Source organism: Saccopteryx bilineata, chromosome 5 (genome assembly GCF_036850765.1).
Source record: "Saccopteryx bilineata isolate mSacBil1 chromosome 5, mSacBil1_pri_phased_curated, whole genome shotgun sequence".
Lineage (NCBI taxonomy): Eukaryota > Metazoa > Chordata > Mammalia > Chiroptera > Emballonuridae > Saccopteryx > Saccopteryx bilineata.
The window spans coordinates 264,668,207-264,691,328 of record NC_089494.1 but is presented as its reverse complement, the minus strand read 5'-3'; the positions used below and the strand labels follow the sequence as shown (position 1 = coordinate 264,691,328).

At 59.9% G+C, this 23,122-nt stretch overlaps 1 protein-coding gene across 7 annotated transcripts in view; it reads left to right on the top strand.

Annotated features, from left to right (window-relative positions):
* Positions 1–3,747: 3,747 nt before the first annotated feature.
* The window catches only part of SH3BP2 (SH3 domain binding protein 2), a 39,638-nt gene continuing 20,263 nt past the window's right edge, over positions 3,748–23,122 (top strand). The window contains exons 1-3 of one of the 7 annotated variants that reach the window (XM_066281215.1): positions 5,998–6,069; positions 17,526–17,665; positions 19,407–19,457. Coding sequence is in view for 3 of the 7 variants with exons in the window: in XM_066281211.1 (XP_066137308.1) it covers positions 5,969–6,069; positions 19,407–19,457 (152 nt within the window). In the remaining 4 variants the exon portion in view is untranslated. Of the gene's footprint in view, positions 3,837–5,962; positions 6,070–14,498; positions 14,617–17,525; positions 17,666–19,406; positions 19,458–20,055; positions 20,076–22,822; positions 23,085–23,122 lie in introns of those variants that run through there. The other 6 variants (XM_066281211.1, XM_066281218.1, XM_066281213.1 and 3 more) reach the window with 6 other exon arrangements.

The following is a 23,122-nucleotide window of genomic DNA, read 5'->3' as shown; positions in this document are numbered from 1 at the left end:
GAGACTGGGGGGAGGGAGGGGGGCCACGTGAGGGTTTTCACTTCAATAAGCAAAGGAACCGTCTTGGTGTTCTCATTGGTACGTGTTTAATTATGAGGCTGGTAGAACATGTTTCAACATAGCTTACTGGTCATATATAGGTTTTTTCTTTCTCGCGAATCACTATTTGTGCCCATTTCCACCTAAAGGCGTAAGTTTTTTTGTTTTTTTTAAATTTTTTAATTCATTTTAGAGAGGAGAGAGAGAGAGAGGAGAGAGAGAAGATGGGGAGGAGCTGGAAGCATCAACTCCCATATGTGCCTTGATCAGGCAAGCCCAGGGTTTCGAACCGGCGACCTCAGCATTTCCAGGTCGACGCTTTATCCACTGCGCCACCACAGGTCAGGCTAAAGGCGTAAGTTTTAAAAGATGCGAAGGAGCCTGACCTGTGGTGGCGCAGTGGGATAAAGCGTCAATCTGGAACACTGAGGTCGCCAGTTCAAAACCCTGGACTTGCCTGGTCAAGGCATATATGGGAAGTTGATGCTTCCTGTTCCTCCTCCTTCTTCTTCTTCTTCTTCTTCTTCTTCTTCTCTCTCTCTCTCTCTCTCTCTCTCTCTCTCTCTCTCTCGCCTCTTTGAAAATTGAATAAAGTCTTTAAAAAAAAAAAAAAGATGCGAAGGAGTGCTTTTTATATTCGCCCCTGAATCCTGGGTGCAGTTTCCACACCTTCCCTCCCAGCATGCAGTTTCCTTTCCATGTTGTTCATGGTGTTCGTGACAGTCACTTTTGGGGGGGTCTCTTTCACGTTGCCATGTCGACTGGCTCTGCCCTTCACACTGGGACTGGCCGTGTTCCCTCCAGTGCTGTACCTAGAAGGCCCGCCCATCGCCTCAGTCTGTGGTCCTCAGCCTTCTCTGAGCCCATTCCGAGTTATCTGTCATCTGTCACACCCAAGTCTTCATCTGGCTGAGCTCCGTGGGGTCTCTTTCCCCCTCCAAGGGTGGGCTAGGCATTCCGACACTATTTAGGAATGAGTTGAGATAAGCAGCCTGAATTGGCCCAGAATTTCTTGCAATACGAAGCCCATTGCAGCCAGACTTCCTCCATGTAGAGCCCAGGGTCCCCAGTATTAACACCCTGCTGGGGTCCCCTCCCAGGCTCACCCTCCAACCCCCCACCTCTGCTTGAAGGGGTCTGCACAGTCTCACAGGCCACTTCACACGCTGCCTCATGCACCTCATCCCTGTGCCCAGAGCAGGCCAGGAAAGGGACAGCTGCCCCCCCCTGACCCTGGGGTGATAGGTTGGGGGACCCCCTGGGGTAAGTGAGGCCTTCAGTCTTGATGACCACAGCTTCCCCTTCCTGAGCCCCACTGGCTTCCTCTTCCAGACCCCAGTGCCTTCCCAGAGGTCACATGGGCTAAGGGGTAGGGGAGCAGGGGCCGCGGGACCTCAGAGTCTGGGAGAGAGGAGAGGGGAGACGGCTCGCCTGCACAGACGCCCACCCTCCGCACCACCAGAGCCGGAAACCACTCAGAACAGAACAGCCCCTTTCAAGTCCCAAACTAGGCCCCAGGGGGCCGAGAGTGGGGTGTTTTGAGTATAAAAATAGAACTGCGAGAACGTGGGCCCCGCCTCCGCCCCCGCGGTTGGTGTTTTAAAATAGATCTTCCTAGTGGGGCCTGCCTGACACAGTTATTCTGTGTAGACATTTTACCCAAACAAACCTCTCAGGGGAGAAGGCAGCCACTGACCCAGCCTGGGGCTGCTGACCATGGGTGGTGGGCAGTCAGGGTGCAGCCCATTGCCCAGGGAGAGAGGACTGGCACGGGGACACAGCCCCGCCCTTTGGCCATCATCCTGTGAGTGTGGTCTGGGCATCAGCTTCATGCCTTTAATGTAGACGTGCTCTTCAGAGGCCCCCCCACCCCTCTCCCCTGACCAGCCAGGGGTCCCTGCCTCACCTCTGCTTACCTGCAGCACAGGACCTGCCCACATCGCCTTCCCAGTGGACGTGACTCTCCTCACCCACGCCTGCCCTGTCAGTGCAGACCCCTTGGGGTCCTGCTCTTTTTTTTTTTCTTTTGTATTTTTCTGAAGTTAGAAGTAGGGAGGCAGAGACAGACTCCATCACGCACCCCATTGGGATCCAACAGGCATGCCCACCAGGGAGCGATGCTCTGCCCATCTGGGGCGTTGCTCCGTTGTGGCTGGAGCCATTCTAGCGCCTGAGGCAGAGGCCATGGAGCCATCCTCAGTGCCCAGGCCAACTTTGCTCCAGTGGAGCCTTGGCTGCGGGAGGGGAAGAGAGAGAAAGAGAGAAAGGAGAGGGGGAAGGATGGAGAAGCAGATGGGCACTTCTCCTGTGTGCCCTGGCCGGGAATCAAACCTGAGACTTCCACATGCTGGGCCGATGCTCTACCGCTGAGCCAGCTGGCCAGGGCGGTGTCCTGTTCTTTTGGCCTCTGCCTCCTGCAGTTCCTGGTTCAACAGGCTGCTGTTCTGCGATGCCCAGAGTTCTCAACCAGGGTCCCATCACCCATGAGGTTTGGGGCTGGACTGGCGAGGCTGGGCAGGAGCAATGTGAGTTGTCGGATTCTGTGTTCCCTGTTTGGCCAAGATGGCTGCAGACATGGCATACTTGCATTCCTGGGTAATAATTAGCTGGGGCACCTGGTCTGTCCAAACTGTCTGCAGTGACCCTGATGATAAGGCTTCTGGGTGCTGGTCTTGTAACCTGCCACTTTAAAAGCTTGCAGCCCCAGCCCTAGCTCAGTGGGTTAGAGCATCACCCTGATACACTAAGGTTGTGGGTTTGATCCCCGGTCAGGGCACACATAGGGACAGATTGATATTTCTGTCTGTCTGTCTCTCTCTCTGTCAAATTAATAAATAAGTAATTTTAAAAAGAGCCTGACCAGGTGGTGGCGCAGTGGATAAAGCATCGGCCCGGGATGCGAGGACCCAGGTTCGAAATTTCAAGGTCGCGGGCTTAAGCTCGGGCTTATCTGGTTTGAGCAAAAAGCTCACCAGCTTGAGCCCAAAGTCGCTGGCTTGAGCAAGGGGTCACTCCATCTGCTGTAGCCCCCCGGTCAAGGCACATAGGAGAAATCAATCAATGAACAACTAAGGTGCTACAATGAAGAATTGATGCTTCTCATCTCTCTCCCTTCCTGTCTGTCTGTCTTTCCCTCTCTCTGTTTCTGTCACAAAATAACAATAATAATAATAATAATAATAATAATATTAAAAAGAAGGGCTTGCAGTTCTTGTCCTCCCTACTCTGCAGTCAGGATCCAGAGGGAGGCCCTGATGTTTGGCTTTGCTCCATGGTTCCAGGTCTCTGTCTCTCTCCTTACTCACCTGCTCCAGGAAAAGGTCACTTACAGTGACATGATGGTGTCTCTCAGGCGTCCATCTCTCCCTCACGTGAGGCACAAGGGCAGGATTTCCCTGCGTCATCTCAGGGTCACCAGTGCTGGTCTGTAACCTGCTCAGCCAGGGCTTGGTTGGCTGAACCAGACATTGGGGGCCAAGCGTGTCCAGCCCCGAGGCAGTGAGCGCTCCTTCAGGAGCTCTGGCCCAACTGGGCCAGCATAGCGCCCTGTGTCAGTAGGGAGGTGACCATGTGGCATCTCCTGGTAGCTAAGCCTGGCCACTTCCCCAACAGGCTTGTGAGCTGGGAGGGACAACATTTCAGGAGCTCTGGGTCCCAAAGTCCAGTCCTGAGAGCTGGGCTGTGAGAGAACGGAGCCACCGACTAGGGCCAGGATGAGATAACCTGTGGTTATCTAAGTCTAACGCTGGACTTGGGTTCTGCCCAGCCCCTGCCCCCAGCCTGTGGGGCGAAGCCTTGTTGTTTAGGAGCCTCCCAGGCAAGGTGAGTATGTGTCCACCCTGGGGGCTGCAGGGCTGGGGTGCCGGGTGCTCTGCCTGCTCCCATCCTCCCCCTATTTTTTTTTCTGAAGCTGGAAACGGGGAGAGACAGTCAGACAGACTCCCACATGCGCCTGACAGGGATCCACCCGGCACGCCCCCCAGGGGCGATGCTCTGCCCACCAGGGGGTGATGCTCAGCCCCTCCAGGGTGTCGCTCTGTTGCGACCAGAGCCACTCTAGCACCTGGGGCAGAGGCCAAGGAGCCATCCCCAGCGCCCGGGCCATCTCTGCTCCAATGGAGCCTAGGCTGCGGGAGGGGAAGAGAGAGACAGAGAGGAAGGAGGGGTGGGGGTGGAGAAGCAAATGGGCGCTTCTCCTATGTGCCCTGGCCGGGAATTGAACCCGGGTCTCCCACACGCCAGGCCGACACACTACCGCTGAGCCAACCGGCCAGGGCCCCCCTATTTTTCCTTCCAAGTCTCCGGCAGAGGGGAGCCCTCGTTTTACAGATGGGGAAACTGAGGCCCTGTTGGCTGAAGACTCTCCTGTGGCCTCACCTGCCTGAGCCTGGCCTCCCCTCACTTTGCCCCTTTCTCTCCAGCAGTCCAGCCTTGGTCCTGTCTCTCCCTGGTGGTCTCAGACCCGGGCCACTTGGTGTTCTGGCCTCTCTCACTTCCCCGCACCCGTGGTTAACGTCTGCACCCCCTAGAATGTCTCACCAGCGGAGATGTGTGCTGTTGAAGCCAGGTCTCCCCTTTCGCTGGACTGCTCTGGGACAGTGACATGGCCCATGTTCTTTCTGTCCAGCCACCACTCTGAGGATCCCTGTGGCCTGGCAGTGTCTTCTCAAGGCCCTTGGGGACCTTGGCCTCAGCCTGACCCAAACTCAACCCCTGAATGCCCCCTGCCCTTCCTGTTTCTGATCCACCAGCCCTGCTGTACTCTGGTCCCTCATGCCCCACGCAGCACAGAGGGGCTGACCTTGGCCTCACATCTGGACAGGGCTCAGCCTTTGTTGGGCTGACCTTTTCCCTCCCCTCAGTCCCTTTGGGCCCTGGGGCAGATTCTATCCTTGCTCTGCTGGTGGCTTCCTGGGCCCTGGGACTGGGGGTCTGGACCCCACACCCCACGCAGATGAGCCTCCCCTTCTTTTCCTCATGCCCCAAGCACTGGGTCCCTTCTCTGGAAGGTTCACTTACCTACAAGCTTGCAGGTCTTGCTCTGTCTCTCTAGAACACCCCACTCTATCTCCACCACCCACATCTCCAGCTGGCCCATGCAGTTCCCTGCAGGAAGCCATTTTCTCATAGGAAGCCCCTTCTCTCGAGGCCCCTGACCCTTAAACTGGGTTATCTAAGTCTAAAGCGGGACTTGTGTTCTGCCCAATCCCTGCCCCCAGCCTGTGGGGAGGAGCCTTGTTGGTTAGGAGCCTCCCAGAAAGCAAAGTGAAATTTCCCCTGTTTTCTGGGACTCACAGTGTTGGATCCAGACCCCTGGGCCATGGTAATCCAGGCCTGGTCAGCAGGCTGTGCCCCAGTTGGGATGTGGCTGAAAGGTGCCCACAGGGTTCCAGTGGTTCGGTTCTGGGCAAACCCGCCTCTGCGAGAAGGGGTTCATCCCTAGCCCCTGCCTACTGCCTCCTGACCTGAGTCAGACCCACGAGGCAGGGGTGGGGGCTGGATGGCCTTGGCCTCCTCCCGCAAGATCAGGATCACGGGGATGAGGAAGCGCAGGGCCTCCTCCGGTGGGCCACCGGGTGTCACGGGGCGGGACACGCCCAAGGAACAGAGGTAGTTTGGTCATGTTTGCTCTCTTACTTGCATTTACTGAGCACCTACTGTGTGCCGTGCATGGACCGTGCATGGACGGTGTGTCCACGCCTACAGCCAACACCCGCCTTGTCCCTGGGAGTGGGGATGGGGAAAGGTAAGGGCTTCTGTACCCTGATGTCTAGGCACCCAACCTCGGACCCCACGACTAAGAGCTGCGCCAGGGGTCCCCCGCGCTGGTGTAGAATATTGACGAGCTTGGGGGGCGGGGCCGGGACGCCTGGGAGGGCGTGGCCGATCAGGAGGGGCGTGGCCAGCAGGAGGGGCGGGCCCGCCGGGGATGGAGCTCCTGGCGGACAGCCGGGCGGGAGCTCCTGGCGGAGGAGCCGGGAGCCGCCGCCAGGACGCAGAGCCCGTGGGCCGGGAGCAGCACTTCGGCGGGTAAGGCTCGGCGGCGGGAAGCGGACGGGCGGGGCGCGATCGCGTCCCCGGGGCTCGCCGTGGTCCCCCCCGCGCTCGGGTTCTCGCCGTGGGGAAGGTGGGGGGCGGTCAGCGCGCGGCCTGGGGGCGCCCCTGCCTTCGGAAGCGCGCGGGTTCGGGCTGGAGCAGGGTGCGCCCCGGTGGCCTAGGCGTGCGGGGGCAGGAGGGGGGGCGGGGGCGTCGCGTCTGTCCCGCGTCCCCGTCGTCCTTCTGACCCTCGCAACCCCAGGCCCGTGGGACTGGAAGCCCTCCGCAGGCTCCATTCCACGACCCACCTATCGCGGCCTCCAAAGACTCAGGCGGGGAATCGGCCCCCGCCTCCTCTCGGTGATCCAGACCTTCCTTCCCGCAGCGCGCTCAGCGAAGTGGGAGGAAAGCTGCCTGTGGCGGCTGATTCACACTGAAGTGTGAGTGACTGCCAGTCCTGTGGCTCTGGGAAGTCTGCCACTCTTACTGTGGTGAACAGCGAAGTGTCAGAGAGGAGGGCAGGATGGATGGGCGAGTTGAGGGTGTGGGTCCTGGCTTCTGCTCTGGCCGTGGCTCCCTTCCCCTGGAGAGTGGTGCTGACAGTTGGCTTCCTCTGGGGGTGTGGAGAGAGCCTGTCCTCTCCGCCACCCTGTGTGACCCAGGGCCTCGCATCCTTTCTGTGCCTGAGTTTGCTCGTCAGCGCTGGTGATGTCCGGGGCCTGCCTGTTGGATGGCCATGCTGAGTGGCCCTGGCCTCTAGGTGTGAGAACATGGCAGTCATGCCCCGCCCCCGTGTGTGTGTGTGTGTGTGTGTGTGTGTGTGTGTGTGTGTGATTCACCAGTATGATCTTACTGATGAACTGCATAATGTGGCCCAAAACAAAGAGGGCTCAATTAAGGTTACTTGATCTAATGGTTGTGACAGAATGTGTAAAACATTTTGTGTGACAGTCTGAGGGCGGAGGGGGCTTGGCAAGTCACGGAGTGGGAGCAGGATTACAAGTTCAAGTCCAGCCTGGCACAACTCAATGTGACCATGGGTCAGCCCCCTCCTTTCTTTGGGCCAGGTCCTGCAGGACCAGAGGAGGGGCCTGGGCTCCACCTTCTGTGTCTCCTCCGCCCACTGTGTACATTACCCAAGACACCCATGCAGGGGACCCTCTGGGAGCCAGGGCTTTCCTCTGAGTGCACCCCGGTGGGGGATCTGAGGAGCAAGGACTCTGCCAAACTCCCTGTTGCTCTATACTTGGCTCTACACCCTGTGTTGGGGCATACCCTGGGCAGAGGGAGGCAGGCCAGTTCCTGTCAGCCATCTGGAAAAAGGGGGGCTGACAGAAGGCCTGGCCTTTTGGGGGAGTCCCTCAGGCCTACAGAGTCAAAGAGGGGCCACCAAGGAGGCTGATCGGGAAGAGACAGGAGGGCGGGCGGGCTCCAGATCTGCCTTGGCCCTCCCTTCCTGTTCTCAGGGACAGAGGACAGTGGGGTGCTGAGTCAGCCCCACCATCCCTTCCCCACACGGATGCACGCATGCACGCACACACGCAAGCCTACAGACGGGAAGCCTGGGGCGCACAGGGCGACACAGTGGCCCAGCCGTGGTCTCAGAGGCCCTGGCTTTGAATCCAGCTGCCACCATGTACCAGCCAAGGGTTCATACTGCTGAGCCCTGCTCTCCTCATCTCGACACTTGGGCGGTGAACCCCTTTCTATCGCAGGGGGGTTGTGAATGTCCAAGGGGCTGATGGTGGCATGTTCAGTGATTGAATCCCTGGGCTGCTTTCTCCTTCAGGGCTGAATAGCAGGGACAGCAGGGCCACCTCTGCTGGGGGGTGGGGGAGGAGTGGGGCTGGACCTGGAGATGCCCGGGGCAAAGGGCAAGCCTCCAGGTCCCCTCCCACTTGGGTCTCTTGGTAAAGGCCTGAGTCCATCAGGAGCAGCCGTGTTTGGGAAGCCGCATGAGTCTTCCTGGCTACTGTCCTTGAACCTCTTTGGTGGGACACCAAGGGCCGGGGGCTGCTCCTCTCATCCATGCTGGGTGCTCTGGGTGCCAGGACCTGTGCCAGGCATGGACCCCAGGGAGTGGACAGGCCCACAGGTCAGAGGGCAAGACCTGCTGACAAATGTACACAGGTCACAGCTCAGCCTGTCTGGCCCTCTCTGCTGCTCTCTCCCTCGGAAGCACTTTAATAAAAAGCATAAATGTCTGTGCTCTGGGGACCCCTCCCTGGCCACGCCTGGGCTGGTTGCCTCCACTGAGCCTTTCCTGGTTATCATGGTTACCTGTCTGGCTCCCCCTGCCCAGCGGAGAGCTCATGAAGGACAGGGCCACATCTGAGTGCTCAACAGTGTCCATGTCGCCTGGCCCAGGCGAGGGATGAGGTGGAGTGTGGACCCTCCCAGTGGAAAGTCCATGGGAGCATCCAGAAGCTTCTGCAGACCTGAAGTGCCAGTAAGCCGGCACACTGGGCAGGCACACTCAGCAGACAGGCGCGCTGGGCAAGCTCACTGGGCAGGTACACCAGGCAGGCAGGCACAAGGCAGGCGGGCCTCTGCAGGCTGGGGCAGGGCCAGGCTGGGCTAGGTGCTCTTGGAAGCCGGCTGGCTGCTCTCTGCCTCCCCTGTGTCTAACTCTCGCTCAGTACGGGAGACAAACTTGCTCAGTCACACTGGAAGGCCCCTGCCCGGGGCTGGCAGGATTCAGGTCGGATACTAGTGGGTGGTACTGCAGCCTTGCTCCACACTCTCCAGGATTCCGCCACAGCCCTCCACCCCCGTCGCCACCCTCAGCGGCCCTGGGAGCCGTGCAGACGGGGAATCTGAGGCCTGCCTGACCAGGTGTCCTCAAGGGCCCATCCTACACAAAAGCAGATCCTTTCTCTCTTCCTTTCTGGAGACATATGTTGGGGCCAAGGTTGGGGGCCAGCTGGTGCGCCCCTGAGCCTCCTGCCACACGGCAGATCTGGGATTCGGGTCCCAAGGAACCAGTCCCTCAGGTGAACCGGCCGAGTCAGATCTGCAGCCACTGGGAGAGTGGGGAAGGATGCAGAGAAACAGTCCTGGGAGCCCTGCATGGTCTGTGCAGGAGCGCAGCCCTGTGGAGGCCGGGAGGAAGCAGTACCAGGAGGCCCCGGCGCTCACTGTGCCTCGTGAAGAAGCCCCCCCACCCCCGTAACCCCAGCGGCTTCCTCTCCTATTTAGGGGGAGAAGGTGCTGATGCTGACCTTCTGAGCCCCCTGATGGCTGGGCAGACGCAGTGATGGGGCCTGGCCCTGGCCGGAAGGTCAGGGGTCGCTGGGTGGGTTTGACGGACTGGCTGTGTCTCTCGCCCGTCAGCCAGTGTGGGGGCATCATCACCATCTGGCCTGAGACCTCTAGGAAGGCATGGTGGCCGTCTGGTGCTAGCAGGCTGCACAGCCGTGACCAGGCCGGGAGCCGGAGGCAGCAGAGCACCCCAGAGCCCCTGCAGCCAGCATCAGGCCACCAAATTCTCCCTGCTGACCCACCCAGCTCCGGTCAGAGCCGATGGTGCTCGGGAGTGGAGGCGCCCTGGCCTCCCGCCAGCCTGCACCCCACCCTGTCTCCGGACCTTGTCTGTGCCGAACCCTCACCGGCCGGCCGCCTGTGCCCCACACAGTCCTCCTCCCTTCTACCTCCTGCCTTCTCTCAAATCCCACCCCAGGGAGGGAGGGGTACACTGCTCTGGGGCCTCGCCACGCACCCTGACACCTGGGGCCCCCCGGTTCCCACTCTTTGCTACATGGGGGAGGAGCAGGTGTGGGAGGGGGGCCATGAGAGCAGGGGCGTCTGAAATAAGTTCTCTTGGGTGAGGCCTGGCCCAGGGGTTGCAGATCCTGGGCTGCAGCTGCCCTGGGAGGCTGGTGCCTGCTCCCTTTGTCAGGCCAAGGGTTCGGGCCCGGTTGCCACTCAGCTTCAGTGTCCCTGCTGTCCGCTTGCATTGACATGGAGTGAGGGGTGGAGCCTGTCTCTGAGTCCTCCAGCCCATGCTGGGGTCTTGGGCACTGGGACAGGGGCTCTCTGAGACCAGTCTGCCCATTTTCTTGAGAATGTGACCAGGAGGGTGAAGTGCTGTGGTTGGTGGCGGCTGTGCCCTTTCTGGGGGCAGGAAGTCACTGGGGAAGGAAGAGGGTGAAGAAAGAGGACCCCCACCTCCCAGGGAGGATCTGGGAGGTCCCTCCTCAAGCCAACGTTCCTGCCAGCCAGGCACTGAGGGGACAGCTGGTCCAGGGCTGGGGGCTTGGGAAGCAGGAGGAGGTGGCCCCACTCCGGGCCCAGACCAGTGGCCTCCAAGTAGATTCACACTTCTGCTTGCAGACCTGTACCTCTTCCAGTGGGCAGTGCCCAAGAATGGTGCGTGAGGTGCCACGTGGGACTCCAAGATGGAGTCTTCTTGGGGTGGGACAGGCAGAGGGCAGGAGAGCCGGACAGAGGGTCTGGCAGTGTGCAGCCAGGTGGCCCTGAGGAGGAGGCCGGAGATGCCAGAGGGACTGGAGCTCGGGCCAGGACCTGGGAGGCTTTCAGCAGTGGCTGGGTCATATTTTCAAAGCTTCGTCTGGGGCCTGGACACCCCCCTCCCATCCCGCAGCAGTGGCTGAGGAGGCCGGGGCGGGACCTGCGGAAGGGCTGGGTGTGTGTTTCTTGGGGGGCAGGGAGTCAGCCAACCAGGGCAAGGTCGGTGGCCCCCATTGAGGAGCCACTGGGGCCAGGGCTGCGGAGCCGGCAGTGCCAACCTGCTCCTCCACACCCCCTCCCAAGACTTCTTTGCTGGCTCTTCTGGCCACAGTGCATGACCCAGTGGTTATCTCCCTGGGGAGGGGGGAGTGTCCCTACAGCACCCACTGAGCCCTGCCTGCTTCCTCACCCAGTTCATGCTGCCCCACCCTGTGGCAGGTCCCCAACCAGGAGGAGGCTGCTTGGTTCCTGGCTCTGCTGACCACCAGAGGCCACCTTGCCTCTGGGACCCTGTTAGGCCAACCTCCAGATAAGAACATTAGCCTGTTCATGGTGTCCCCATGATGTCCCCTCCCTGCTGGAGGCAGGGCTAGGAAGGTACTTTGCTGGGAGACCAGTGATCTAAGACCCCTGTGCCAGGGTGAGGTGTGGAGGTAATGGGTGAATGAATGGGAGAGTCCAGGCCTTGGGGCTCGCACAGATCCGAGGCTGTGGTGGCCAGGGGCCCTGACTGGAACGGTCCACTTTTTGAGGAAGGGCCCAGCCTGGAGTCTCCAGGGAGCAGCGGGGATTAGCGTCCACCAGAGGCTCTCTTCTCCAGTCCTGAATTGGGCTCTGTCATCCCCAGGCTACCCAGGGACCCCTGAGGGCACCACCACCTGGTCTCACTGATGGGGCATCAGCGGGTATATTGGGGTGTCCTGAGCTGGGCTGAAGACCAGATGGAAGTTTGTCAGATGGGCACAGTATGAGGAATGCAGGGGAGGTTGTTGAGGTGTCCAGTGTGGTTGGGCACCAACCAGGAGAGGGCCTTGAACTTGACAGTGGGCACACTCACCTTTGAGAGTCACCTCTGCTGTGGCTGGGACAGTGGCTCAGAGCAAAGGGGGTGGGGGAGGGGAAGGTGGGGTTGGGGAGGAGGATCCCACAGGACCACTGGCCTTGGAAAGAAGACAGTGTGCAGGACAGGGGGAGACCTGGCCCCGGCCCCTGCTTTCTCCTGTCCTCTGCCCTGTCTGTCAAGGGCAGGTACAGACTGCGCCAGGAAAGGCAGGGAGGCTGGGCCCCTTCCCGCCATCCCAGGCCCACTGCCAGACCCCTCTCCGCACTGGGCCTGCGAACAATGGGGCAGTGTGAGGGTGCTTGGGAACAGGGAGGTCAGCCAGGCCCCCTGTGGGCCCAAGCACAGGAGCCAGTGGCCATGACTCATCCTGCCCAGCGCCTGAGCCTGGGGCTCTCGGCTGGCCGGCCGAGGAGGAACATGCTGCTCTCAGTTCCCCCACCTCGCGGCTTGCCGGCCCCTCCTCCCCTCTTTTGCCCCTCTGTCTGCCTCTTCCTGTGTCCTCTCTCTGCCTCCTCCCTTCTGGGCCTGTCTATCCCACCCCCACCCCGCCTCTGTGATCTGGGGCCCAGGCCTGGGAGTGGCTGCTCCCCCACACCCCTGCCTGGCAGAGGGGGCCAGCCATCACCTGGGAGCCGTTCTCCCAGCCTGTGGGTGACCCCACGAGGTAGCCAGTGAGAGGACAAGACCCAGCCCAGATGGGCAACCTCCCTCCTGAGGCCAACCGAAAATTTACTAAGGAATAAAAACGCGGCCCAAAGCGGAAGACGGTGCCATCAAATAAAACACGCGGCGAGCAAAAATTGACAGCGTCAAAGAAGGAAGACGTTTGGGAAAACAGCTTAAAAATATGTATTGACGTTAGGTTAAAAGGAGAAAAGTAAATGAATTTAAACTGAAGAAAGACCTGACCCTAAGCTGCTGATATGAGTGGAAGGAGGAGGGTGACCCTGAGTGTAGACAACCCCACCTGATGACTCTGGCCCCCGGAGCAGAGCGGGCAGCAGTCGGAACCTCTGCACGGAGGGTGAGCCCGGCCCTGGGTGGTCAGACCCCTGGCTGGATGAGCCAGATCGGGGCCAGGCCTCATGACCCTGGGTCCTGGTGCCCTTGGTCCTGACCTAGGAGCCCTGACTTAGTTAAGTGCCATCAGGTGCCCAGGAGCTGTAGGATCTGAGGGATGCCACCAAGTGGTTTGAGGGAGGCCACCATGGCAGGAAAGAGGCAAAAGAGATGAGTAATGGCCTGACCAGGCGGTGGTGCAGTGGAGAGAGCGTCGGACTGGGATGCAGAAGTCCTAGGTTCAAGACCCTGAGGTTGCCAGCTTGAGCGCGGGCTCACCTGGTTTGAACAAAGCTCACCAGCTTGGACCCAAGGTCGCTGGCTCAAGCAAGGGGTTACTCGGTCTGCTGAAGGCCTGCGGTCAAGGCACATAGAGAAAGCAATCAATGAACAACTAAGGTGTCGCAACAAAAAACTGATAATTCAGTGATCCCCAACCTTTTTCGGGCCACAGACCGGTTTAATGTCAGAAAATATGTATATTTTCTCGGACCGGCCTTTAGTTTAGGGTGGGATGGATAAATGAATCATGTGACCAAGACAAGCGTCAAGAGTGAGTCTTAGACGGATGTAACAGAGGGAATCTGGTCATTTTTAAAAAATGAAACATCATTCAGACTTAAATATAAATAAAACGGAAATAATGTAAGTTATTTATTCTTTCTCTGTGGACCTGTACCGGTCCGCGGCCCCGGGGGTTGGGGACCACTGTGATCATTGATGCTTCTCATCTCTCTCCGTTCCTGTCTGTCTGTCCCTAGCTAGCCCTCTCTCTGACTCTCTCTCTCTGACTCTCTCTCTGTCCCTGTAAAAAAAAAAAAAAAGAGAGAGAGAGAGATGAGTAATGGAACGGATGGCAGAGCCGCCAAAGCCCCTGGCTGCTGGAGAGGTTAAGGCCAGTCAGTGTCCCTGGTGTCCTGCCCGGGGTGCCCTGCCTTGTGCCGCCATGGCTGACCTCTGCCTCTCAGCCGGGCTCCTTCAAAGGTCAGTGGGACTGGATCTCTCTGGCTGCCTTCTTTATCCCCACGCCAACCCCAGCACGAGCGTCATGTTCTCTTGTCACCTCACCCAAGGGCTGCAATCTGGGCTGAGCAGGGTGCCCTGGACCCCCAGGGGCCCGGGGACCCACCCAGTAATGGGCCCCTGCCTGTGGTGGCTTCTCTGTGAGCCCATGAGGGAGAGTGAGGAAGCGAGCTCAGGACAAGGTGCCTTGTGCCAGGTCGCCAGTGACAAGAGGAGAAGCAGCCGGGACTTGGGTCAGTCCCGCACGGTGCCCAGGCCTGGGTCCGAGACCTCCCCCACACTCCGCCGGGTTCGCGTGGCTCTGGAACGGACCTCCTCTGTGCCTTCTGTCTGAAGGCGTGCGCCTCCTCTCACCCCGATCCGGGCCCTTTGCCCAGGCCGCTCCTCATCCGAGATGCTTTCTGTGCTCTTCCTTTCCTGTGTGGCTCCTTCGTGTGGAAGTTTCCTCCCAGAACACTGGCTGATGTGTCACCCTGTCTGGGCGGGACAGTTGTCACAAGGCCGTGAGTCAGAGGTGGCTGCCTTCCCAGCGGATTGGCAGCCCCAGATGGAGGGGAGGCTGGCTGGGCCCCGGGGTGAAGGGTGTGGGGTGTGCAGGCAGGTGGGGTGCCCCGACTGCCTCCCTCTGCCCTGATGCGGTTGAATCTGGGGCCGACGTAATGCTATGTGCAGGAAGAGAGGCCCCGTGGTGGCCACGTAGCCCAGCCGGCCGTGGGCGACAGCGGGCCAGTCTCTGGCCTCAGTTCTCTCAGCGCCCAGTGGGGTTTGGCCACTGCTCTGTAGGGGCCTCCATTGCTTTCTTTTATATATATTATATATGTATATTTTTTAATTTATTGATTTGAGAGAAAGAAAGAGACAAGAACGGGGGGAGGAACAGGAAGCATCAATACGTAGTAGTTGCTTCTTGGACCTGCCTTGACCGGGTAAGTCCGGAGCTTCGAACCAGCGACCTCAGCATTCCGGGTCGACACCCCGTCCACTGCGCCTCCACAGGTCAGGCTGTAGGGGCCCCCATTTCCGTCAGGGACACTGTTCTCCAAATATCTACACTGCCTTCCCCTTTGCTTCTATTGAGTCTTTGTCCACACAGCCCGGTACTGTTCCCAACAGCTCCCGGAACAGCCTGAGCCACCGAGGGGGACACTAAGGCCTAGGCTCTGCTTCTTTGCCAGCTCGTTCCTGGGTGAGCACCAGACTCCCACCCCCGCGGGAACCGGCGGCCGTGAGCAGGGCTCGGGCTAAGGGCTTGTGGCTGGCAGTCTCTTGAGTCCTCTGGAGATGAGGTTAAAACAGGCAAACTCTGAATCCAGGAGGGCAGACCAGCAGGCAGTGTGGCCCACCCCTGGGTCCCCAGCCTCTGTCCAGAGCCTGTGCCCTCTGGCTGCCCTCTGGGCTGGTACATTTTCCTCCCAAGTCTCCTTCCTGAGAGCAGGTCCTGGGGCCTCCTCTGCCCCTCACAGCCAGGCTTGGCAGGAAATGGGCGAGGTGTCCTGGGCCCTGGGTCACATGGGCAGTGCTGGCTGGGTGGCCCCTGCTGCAGCCCACTCAGCTTCAACTTCCTCATGGGGAGCAGAGGTTCACCCTTGGGGACTTGGGGTCTGAGTGGGCCACGGAGCTAACCTGTTGGCACTGAGTAGACATCTTCTGAGGGTGGGTGCTTCCTGCCCCTGCCCGGGCCCGGCCGCCTGGCCTTCCTCTCTCAAGAGGTGACTGCAGGCGAGGAAGTATATACCCTTCTCAGTCCTGCAGGGTCAGAGGTTGGCCAGTGTGTGCTGAGGGGGCCACAGTGGCGTGCATGACTGAGTGGGGGGCTCAGTGGCCTCTGGGAAGTGGGGAGTTGGGGTGTGGTGGATTTGGGGAAGATCTGCTCTCTGTGAGTGTCTGGTCTGGCCTAGGGTCAGCCTGACTCAGAGGAGATGGCCTGTGTCCTTCCGTGCGTCCTGACAGAGGTGCTTGGCTGATTACTGCCTGGCGACATCCCTTTGGCCCCTGCAGGGCTAACAGCAGGGTGGGCCAGCCTGCTCTGCCTGGGGCTTGGCCACCAAGGGCTCCAGTGAGGGGCTGTGGTCTGGGCCCCCCACAGGCTCTGCTCGCCTGGCCCTGGCCCTGTGGACAGGGCTGCCCTCTGGAGAGGCTGGGGAGGCCAAGTGCTTGGCTGAGGGCAGCTGGAGGGCGGTGGAACTCAGCATCTTGTCACGCAGCCCGAGACCCCCACCAGGGTGGAGAAGTGGGGTGGGTGCTGGGGGTGAGATGATGGTGTAATTCCAGTAAATGAGCTCCATGAACTAGACCCCACAGAGAGCAGGAGGTGTCCAGCTAGCGTGCGCGCGCGCGTGTGTGTGTGTGTGTGTGTGTGTGTGTGAGATGTCATCTGGTCATGCTGCAGGTAGCCAGTGCAGCTGAGCTCACTGCAGGGGATGGACACACGGGATGGAGCTGTTGTCAAGGGAGGGGCCGTGTCATCAGCGGACGGATTGGAAATGCTTGGGGGGGGGTGTGCAGGGGGGCGGCCTCTCCTAACCCGCACAGGGGCGGACCTGCGCAGGGGAAGGGCAGGGGCCGTGCGTGCAGCTAGTGTGGACTGGACGAGGGGCCGACGGTCCTTCAGGCTGGGCGGCCCACTGTGACAAAGACAAAGACATCCGTCAGCTTCCCTCCATGCGGAATTCCCCACGTGGGGCGATGTGGCTCAGAAAGGGGCCCCCCGTGGGCCGGAGGTGCTCGAGGGGCCAGACAGTTCAGAGAAGGCTCTTCCTCCCTAGCGTGCCTGTGAGGATGGTGCTGTGAACAGAAACCCAGGGACCAGGTGGCCCCGGAGTAACCCTGCTCAGCAGCCCCACTCAGGAGCTCTCAGATAAGGAAACCGAGGCTCAGAGTGGGCCACGAGGTTAGGAGCGGGGACTTGAGCCTGGCTTGTTTCCAAGGAAGCCCGTGCTCTAACCACTATCCCGTCCTGCCAACCAAGATCATGTGGGTGGAGGGTGGGGCAGAGTCTCATGGTGGCAGATATAGACTGAGTGCCTTCCTCGAGGATGGCACCCAGTGCCCCAAGCAGGGCCTGGGGCCCTGGGATGCCCACACTGGCCCTAGTGTGGGGCAGGGAGCCTCTTTAGACCAGGCTGGGCAGGGCTGTCAAGAGCTGTCAAGAGGGGCAGAATGCTGTGGGCGGAGGGGCCCAGGAACTCGGGGGTGGACCCGCCCAGGCGTCTACACTATGGAGAGTGTCTTCTCAAGCAATTAAAAGGTGGAAACTTATCAGTGTTATTGATGAACTGAAGTGTGAATCCTGAAACGCCTCCGCTGGTTTGTGGTTTTAGGCAGGAGACGCTCAGGAAAGTGACACCACCAACCTGTGCCGTCCTCACCCGCCCCTCACCATGGTCTGCCTGTCATGGACCGACTCCCGCCTGAGCACAGCGACCCTCGGCCTGCAACCCCACCCAGCCGTCCTCCCTCCTCCCCGTGTGCTGTTCCCTCTTGGGCAGCCTTGCCTTTTCCAGGGCTCCGTACCAGGCGCGGCCCTGCCTCTGTGAGGCCCCAGCCCTGCTCTGAATGCTCAGCCGGCCCTCAGCCTTCGGCCCTCGGGAGATGTCGCGTTTCCGGAAAGAGGCGCCAGACCCGGGAGAGGGAGGCGCCGGGGTGCTGTGGGGCTGGTGGGGATGTGTGGGCATTTTGAGTCCTCTGTGGGCACAGACCTTGAGCACTGGGGGTGCGGAGGGAAACCCCATCCCTCCCACGGTTTGACCATCGTCCTCAGAAGCCCAGGTCCTCCATGCGGGCAGCCGGGTCTGCCTGCCCCTTCCTGCACTTTCCCGAATTCCCTTTGGTCTAGGACACAGGAGTGGCCAGACTGCCTTCGTCTCATCCAGGGCAGCCCCGAGGAGCCCCTGGGTGCCTCCTAGAGCCCGGCACGCCACTGTCTTCTGGGGACAGGAATGTTGGCCAACCCCAGCGAAGACTTCCTGGGCACAGGTGGGCCTTGGGTGCAGCCATGTGGCAAATCAGGTCTTGTTGAGGGTCAGGTAAGGCTGCAAGGCACAGTTAATTCTTCACTGTGGCTCTGAGTGCTGCTCCACGCATGTGCTGGTTAGAGCCATGTCGGGGGTTTGGCCGTGAGTGTGGACAGGACACCGAACCCATTTGTCCACCCGTTGGTCTGTCTCTCAGCCCTGCCATGGGCCAGGTCCGGCCCCGGCCCGTGGGGGGTGTCGGGGATACAGTGTGATGACACTCTGGTGGACAAGGCTGTGCCATCGGCTTGGAGGTTTTGGACGGGTGGGGGTGAGGTTCTAGAAGGTTCTGTCTCCAAGGATGAGGGAGTGTCTGTTAGGGAGAGTGGAGTTGCCCAGTAGAGGAAATTGCACATTCTCGGAATGGCCCGCCGTGGTCCTGCACGACAGGGCCCAGGGTAGGAAGCGGGAGCCAGACCCCACAGACTCGGCCGGGGCGCCAGGCTGGGCCCGGCTCCCTGAGGGAAAGGCCCTCTCGGAGCCAGGGGAGGGTGGCCGCATGTGAATAGGCATCCGAGCGGTGAGCACGAACAGCGGGTGTGGGCCTGCCCAGCACTGACCCCACGCCTGGGAGGGGTGGGGGGTGGTCAGCTGGGTCCGAGAGAAGCTGCGGACATCCAGGGAGGCCGGGACCTCAGACCAGCCGAGGTGGAAGGCTGCGGTTGGTCCAGGGAAAGGGCTCTGGCACATCCCTGTGCTCAGTGGTCTCCTGTAGCTGCTGCGAGGAAGTCCTGCACTCTGGGGGCTTGGAGCAATGGAAAGTGACCTCTCTTCTGGACGGCAGCGGTCCAAAATCAAGGTGTTGGCAGGGCCACAGGCCTCTGGGAGGCTCCAGGGGAGAGTCCCTCCTTGCTGGCCTCTTCCAGCCTCTGGTGACCACTGCTCACCTGTGGCTCCCTGGGCTTGTGGCCGCGTCCCTCCCATCTCTGCCTCTGTCTTCACGGGTGTCTCCTTCGATTATCTGAAAAAAGAGAGAGAGACAGACAGACAGAGAAGGACAGAGACAGGAAAGGGGAGAGGTGAGAAGCATCAACTCGTAGTTGTGGCACCTTAATTGTTCACTGATTGCTTCTCATGTGTGCCTCCAGCTGAGCCAGTGACCCCTTGCTCAAGCCAGAGACCTTGGACTTCAAGCTAGGGACCATAGGATCATGTTGATGAGCCCACGCTCAAGCCAGTGACCCTGTGCTCAAGCTGGTGACCTCAGGATTTTGAAACTGGAACCTCAGTGTCCCAGGCTGCCTGACACTTTATCCACTAGGCCACACCACCACTGGTCAGGCCTATCTCTTATAAGGATATTTGTCCCTAGATTTAGGACCCATCTAGCTAATCTAGTATGAATCTTTAATTTTTTTTCTTTTTAGATTTTATTTATTGCTTTCAATAATAAAGAGGAGAGAAAGAGGGGGGAAAGGGGGGGGAAGAGCAGAAAGCATCAACTTGTCATAGTTGCTTCTTGTATGTGCCTTGACCAGGCAAGCCTGAGGATTCCAACAGTGACCTCAGCGTTCCAGGTCAACGCTTTCATGCACTGCGCCACCCCAGGTCAGGCGCGGGTGAGTCTTTAATGACATAGGAAATTATCCCTGCGGCTGTGGAGAGAGCCAACAGTGCCCTCTGGGCATCCACCTTGCTCCTGAGCCAACTAGGGACCCTGGGAGCCCAGAGTGAAGGCTCTCCCTTCCTCTGTTTTTTTTTAGGCTGGCCCTTGGTCCCGGCCTGGCCCTGCTGGCTGGCTCCCACCCACTCTGGTAAGTGTGCTGGTCTGGCATGGTGGGTCGGCCCTTGGTACTTTAGGGTGTCCCTGGGGGATGGGGACGGTGGAGTGAGACCTGAGCTGCCCCATGTGGGGACTCCAGTGGTGCGCCAGCCCCAAGCATCCGCTGCTTGGGTGCTGGTGTGGGGTCATCATTCTGGTTATTTCCAGCATTGTGTAAAGGTCATGGAGCTGGCCCTGGCCGGTTGGCTCAGTGGTAGAGCATCGGCCTGGCGTGCAGGAGTCCCGGGTTCAATTCCCGGCCAGGCCACACAGAGAGGCGCCCATCTGCTTCTCCACCCCTCCCCCTCTCCTTCCTCTCTGTCTCTCTCTTCTCCTCCCGCAGCCGAGGCTCCATTGGAGCAAAGTTGGCCCGGGCACTGAGGATGGCTCCATGGCCTCCACCTCAGGTGCTAGAATGGCTCTGGTTGCGGCAGAGCATCGCCCCCTGGTGGGCGTGCCAGGTGGATCCCGGTCAGGCGCATGCGGGAGTCTGTCTGACTGCCTCCCCGTTTCCAGCTTCAGAAAAATACAAAAGAAAAAAAAAAAAAGGTCATGGATCTGCCATTGTTGGAGGGTTGTCGAGGTCCGAATGTCCTCTGATTTCAGGAATGTGAGTGGCAGTGATATTTGCTGCAGGGGTTGAATGCTGTCTGGGCGATGGGAGGGCACGTGGAGAAGCTGGCCCGGAGCGTAGAGGTCTGGGGAGGTCACCTAGCAGCCCAGGACTCCTGACTTCAGCTTCCCGGGAGGAAGCTAGGTTTGGGGAAAGGACCACCACAGCTCTGATCCCCACAGGGGCCCCTCTTCCTCTGCTCTGGGCCTTAGTTCCCCCGCCTATGGCATCACAGTGCTGGGTCAGGGTCTGGTGGGTGTGGTCTTATGCATTTATTTTTTTTTAATTTTCATTGTTTTTCTTTTTCTTTTTCTTTTTAAATTTTCATTTCTTCATTTTAGAGAGGTGGCAGAAGAGAGAGAGAAAGAGAGAGAAGGAGAGAAGGAGGGAGGAGCTGAAATCAGCAACTCCCATATGTGCCTTGACTGGGCAACCCCAGGGCTTTGAACCAGCGACCTTAGCATTCCAGATCAATGCTTTATCCACTGTGCTACCACAGGCCAGGCTATTTTTATTTTTCTGAAGTGAAAAGCAGGGAGACAGAGAGACAGACTCCCGCATACGCCTGACTGGGATCCACTCGGCATGCCCACCAGGGGGCGATGCTCTGCCCATCTGGGGCATTGCTCTATTGCGACCAGAGCCATTCTAGCATCTGAGCCAGAGGCCATGGAGCCGTCCTCAGCAACCGGGCTGCCTCTGCTCCAATGGAGCCTTAGCTGTGGGAGGGGAAGAGAGAGACAGAGAGGAAGGAGAAGGGGAAGGGTGGAGAAGCAGATGGGCGCTTCTCCTGTGTGCCCTGACTGGAAATTGAACCCGGGACTTCCACACACTGGGCTGACGCTCTACCACTGAGCCAACTGGCCAGGGTCAGCCTTGTGCATTTATGTGCTTGGGGACTTTAGGGGGACAGGGCAGGGGGAGGCTCTGTCACTGGCTGGACCACAGGTCTCCTCATCCATCCTCCCATATGTCCAAAAGAGAGGGGAAAGGGCTTCTCTGAACCCTCCCCTCACCACTATCTGTCTGTCTTGTCATGGCCAGCTCTCTGTCCTCAGCCACCAGAGGATACTGAGTCTGGCAGATGCTGGGGAGGTCAGGGTGGTTGTGCCCACACTGTGGAGAGCTTGGACATAAAAGCCTAAACTCAGCCCTGGCCGGTTGGCTCAGTGGTAGAGCATTGGCCTGGCGTGTAGAAGTCCCGGGTTCGATTCCCGGCCAGGCCACACAGGAGAGGCGCCCATCTGCTTCTCCACCCCTCCCCCTCTCCTTCCTCTCTGTCTCTCTCTTCCCCTCCCGCAGCCGAGGCTCCATTGGGGTAGGGATGGCCCGGGCGCTGGGGATGGCTCCTTGGCCTCTGCCCCAGGCGCTAGAGTAGCTCTGGTCGCGGCAGAGCGACGCCCCGGAGGGACAGAGCATCGCCCCCTGCTGGGCAGAGCATCGCCCCCTGGTGGGCGTGCCAGGTGGATCCCGGTCGGGCGCATGCGGGAGTCTGTCTATCTCTCCCCGTTTCTAGCTTCAGAAAAATACAAAAAAAAAAAAGCCTAAACTCCTCACCCTCGGGATGTCTGTGACCCTGAGCTGGCCCCCAGGTGGCCCGGGTCCTTGGCAGAGGTCTGGAGTTGTGTGTACACAGTGGCAGACAGGGGCCCCCGGCCTGGGAGCCACCCTCCTGCAGTGCCCCACATGCAGGTACACAGGACACCAGGTGCTGGCACAACTGGTTGTGGGGGCTGTGCTCTAGGAAAACTGTGGACAAGACGAGTCTTTTGCAACTCCCAGGAATCCTGTTGACTATTACCCTCAAAACCTGCTATGAGGGTGGCCCTGGAGTGCTCCTGCTTCTGGCTGGTGCAGTCCTCCCTGGGAGGGAACTGACCTTGCGACCCAGCCAGGCTCAGGAGGAGAGGCAGGGGGATGGGGTCTCAGCAATGAAAAGCCTGGACTTGAACCCTTGCTCCCCAGCTCCCGGGCTGTGGCAGGGCAGAGCCAGCTTGAGAGGGGCCATTCTCAGTGGGACCCGGGGCAGGAGCTAGGAATAAAGGGAGTGTGTTTTGCTGCTCAGGTTATATGTGCTTTCTAGCAAGCCCAGTGTTCTCAGAGCCAGCAGAGTGGCACTCCCTGGAGTGTCAGATGGCTCCCACACAGAGGCTGTGCCTGGCGTGCAAGGAGGACAGGAGCAAAGGTGGAAGCCTAGTGCCTGGGCCCAGGCTTAAAACCGGTGTCTTGGTCCTTTGGTGTCAAAGGACAGAGAGGTGATTACCATGAAACCCAAAAGGTTCTGGTGCAGGGAGCACAGCCCCCGGTGTGGCCTCAGAGGGCAGCGCTGGGCATTAGTAGTGTTCGCATTGGTGGAAGGAGCATGCTGGTGAGGTAGTGAGCTCCCTGTGTGGAGTGTAATTACCGGCTTCTTCCTGGGGCCAAGGAGACTGGGCCTGACACCCAGGCTGTGAGGGGCTTCAGTGGTTTGGAGGGAGAAGCCAAGTCTGCAGAGGTGGCTTCTGTGGGGGGACCAGTGGGGAGCTTCCTCCCAGGGGACACAGCTGGCCTCACCCAGGGGCCTGGAGAGCTGTGGTCTCTGACCACAGGAGGCTGAAGCAGGGGCCACTAAAACCCCGTGGGCTAAACTGTGCTGATGTGCACAGCACTGGGCCTCAGTTGGGCTTCAGGTCCCGTTGAGTCGAGGGCAGGAAGTTCCGGCTGCCGGGCTATCCGGGGCTGCCCAGGGACCGGTAACAGGAAGTCCCAGGAGAGCAGGGGAGAGGCCCCGGCGGCCACAGGCCCCAAAGGCTGCGGGCGGCTGTCAGCAGGAGGGAGCTGCGGGTGCAGCCAGCCGGTCGATCCTTTGGGCAGCAAAAGGGCAGCGGGCCTCACTGGCTCGGGGGATGCAGGCCGCAGCCCCATCCCATGGCGCCTGAGCCACATGGCCGACCTGGGCGCCAGGACATCTGCCGCCCACCCGTTTCCCGGCAGGAGAAGAGCCATGTGCTGGGTCAGTGCCATCAGGTCAGTGAGGCAGCCCTGGGAGCAGGCCCTCGGGGGGC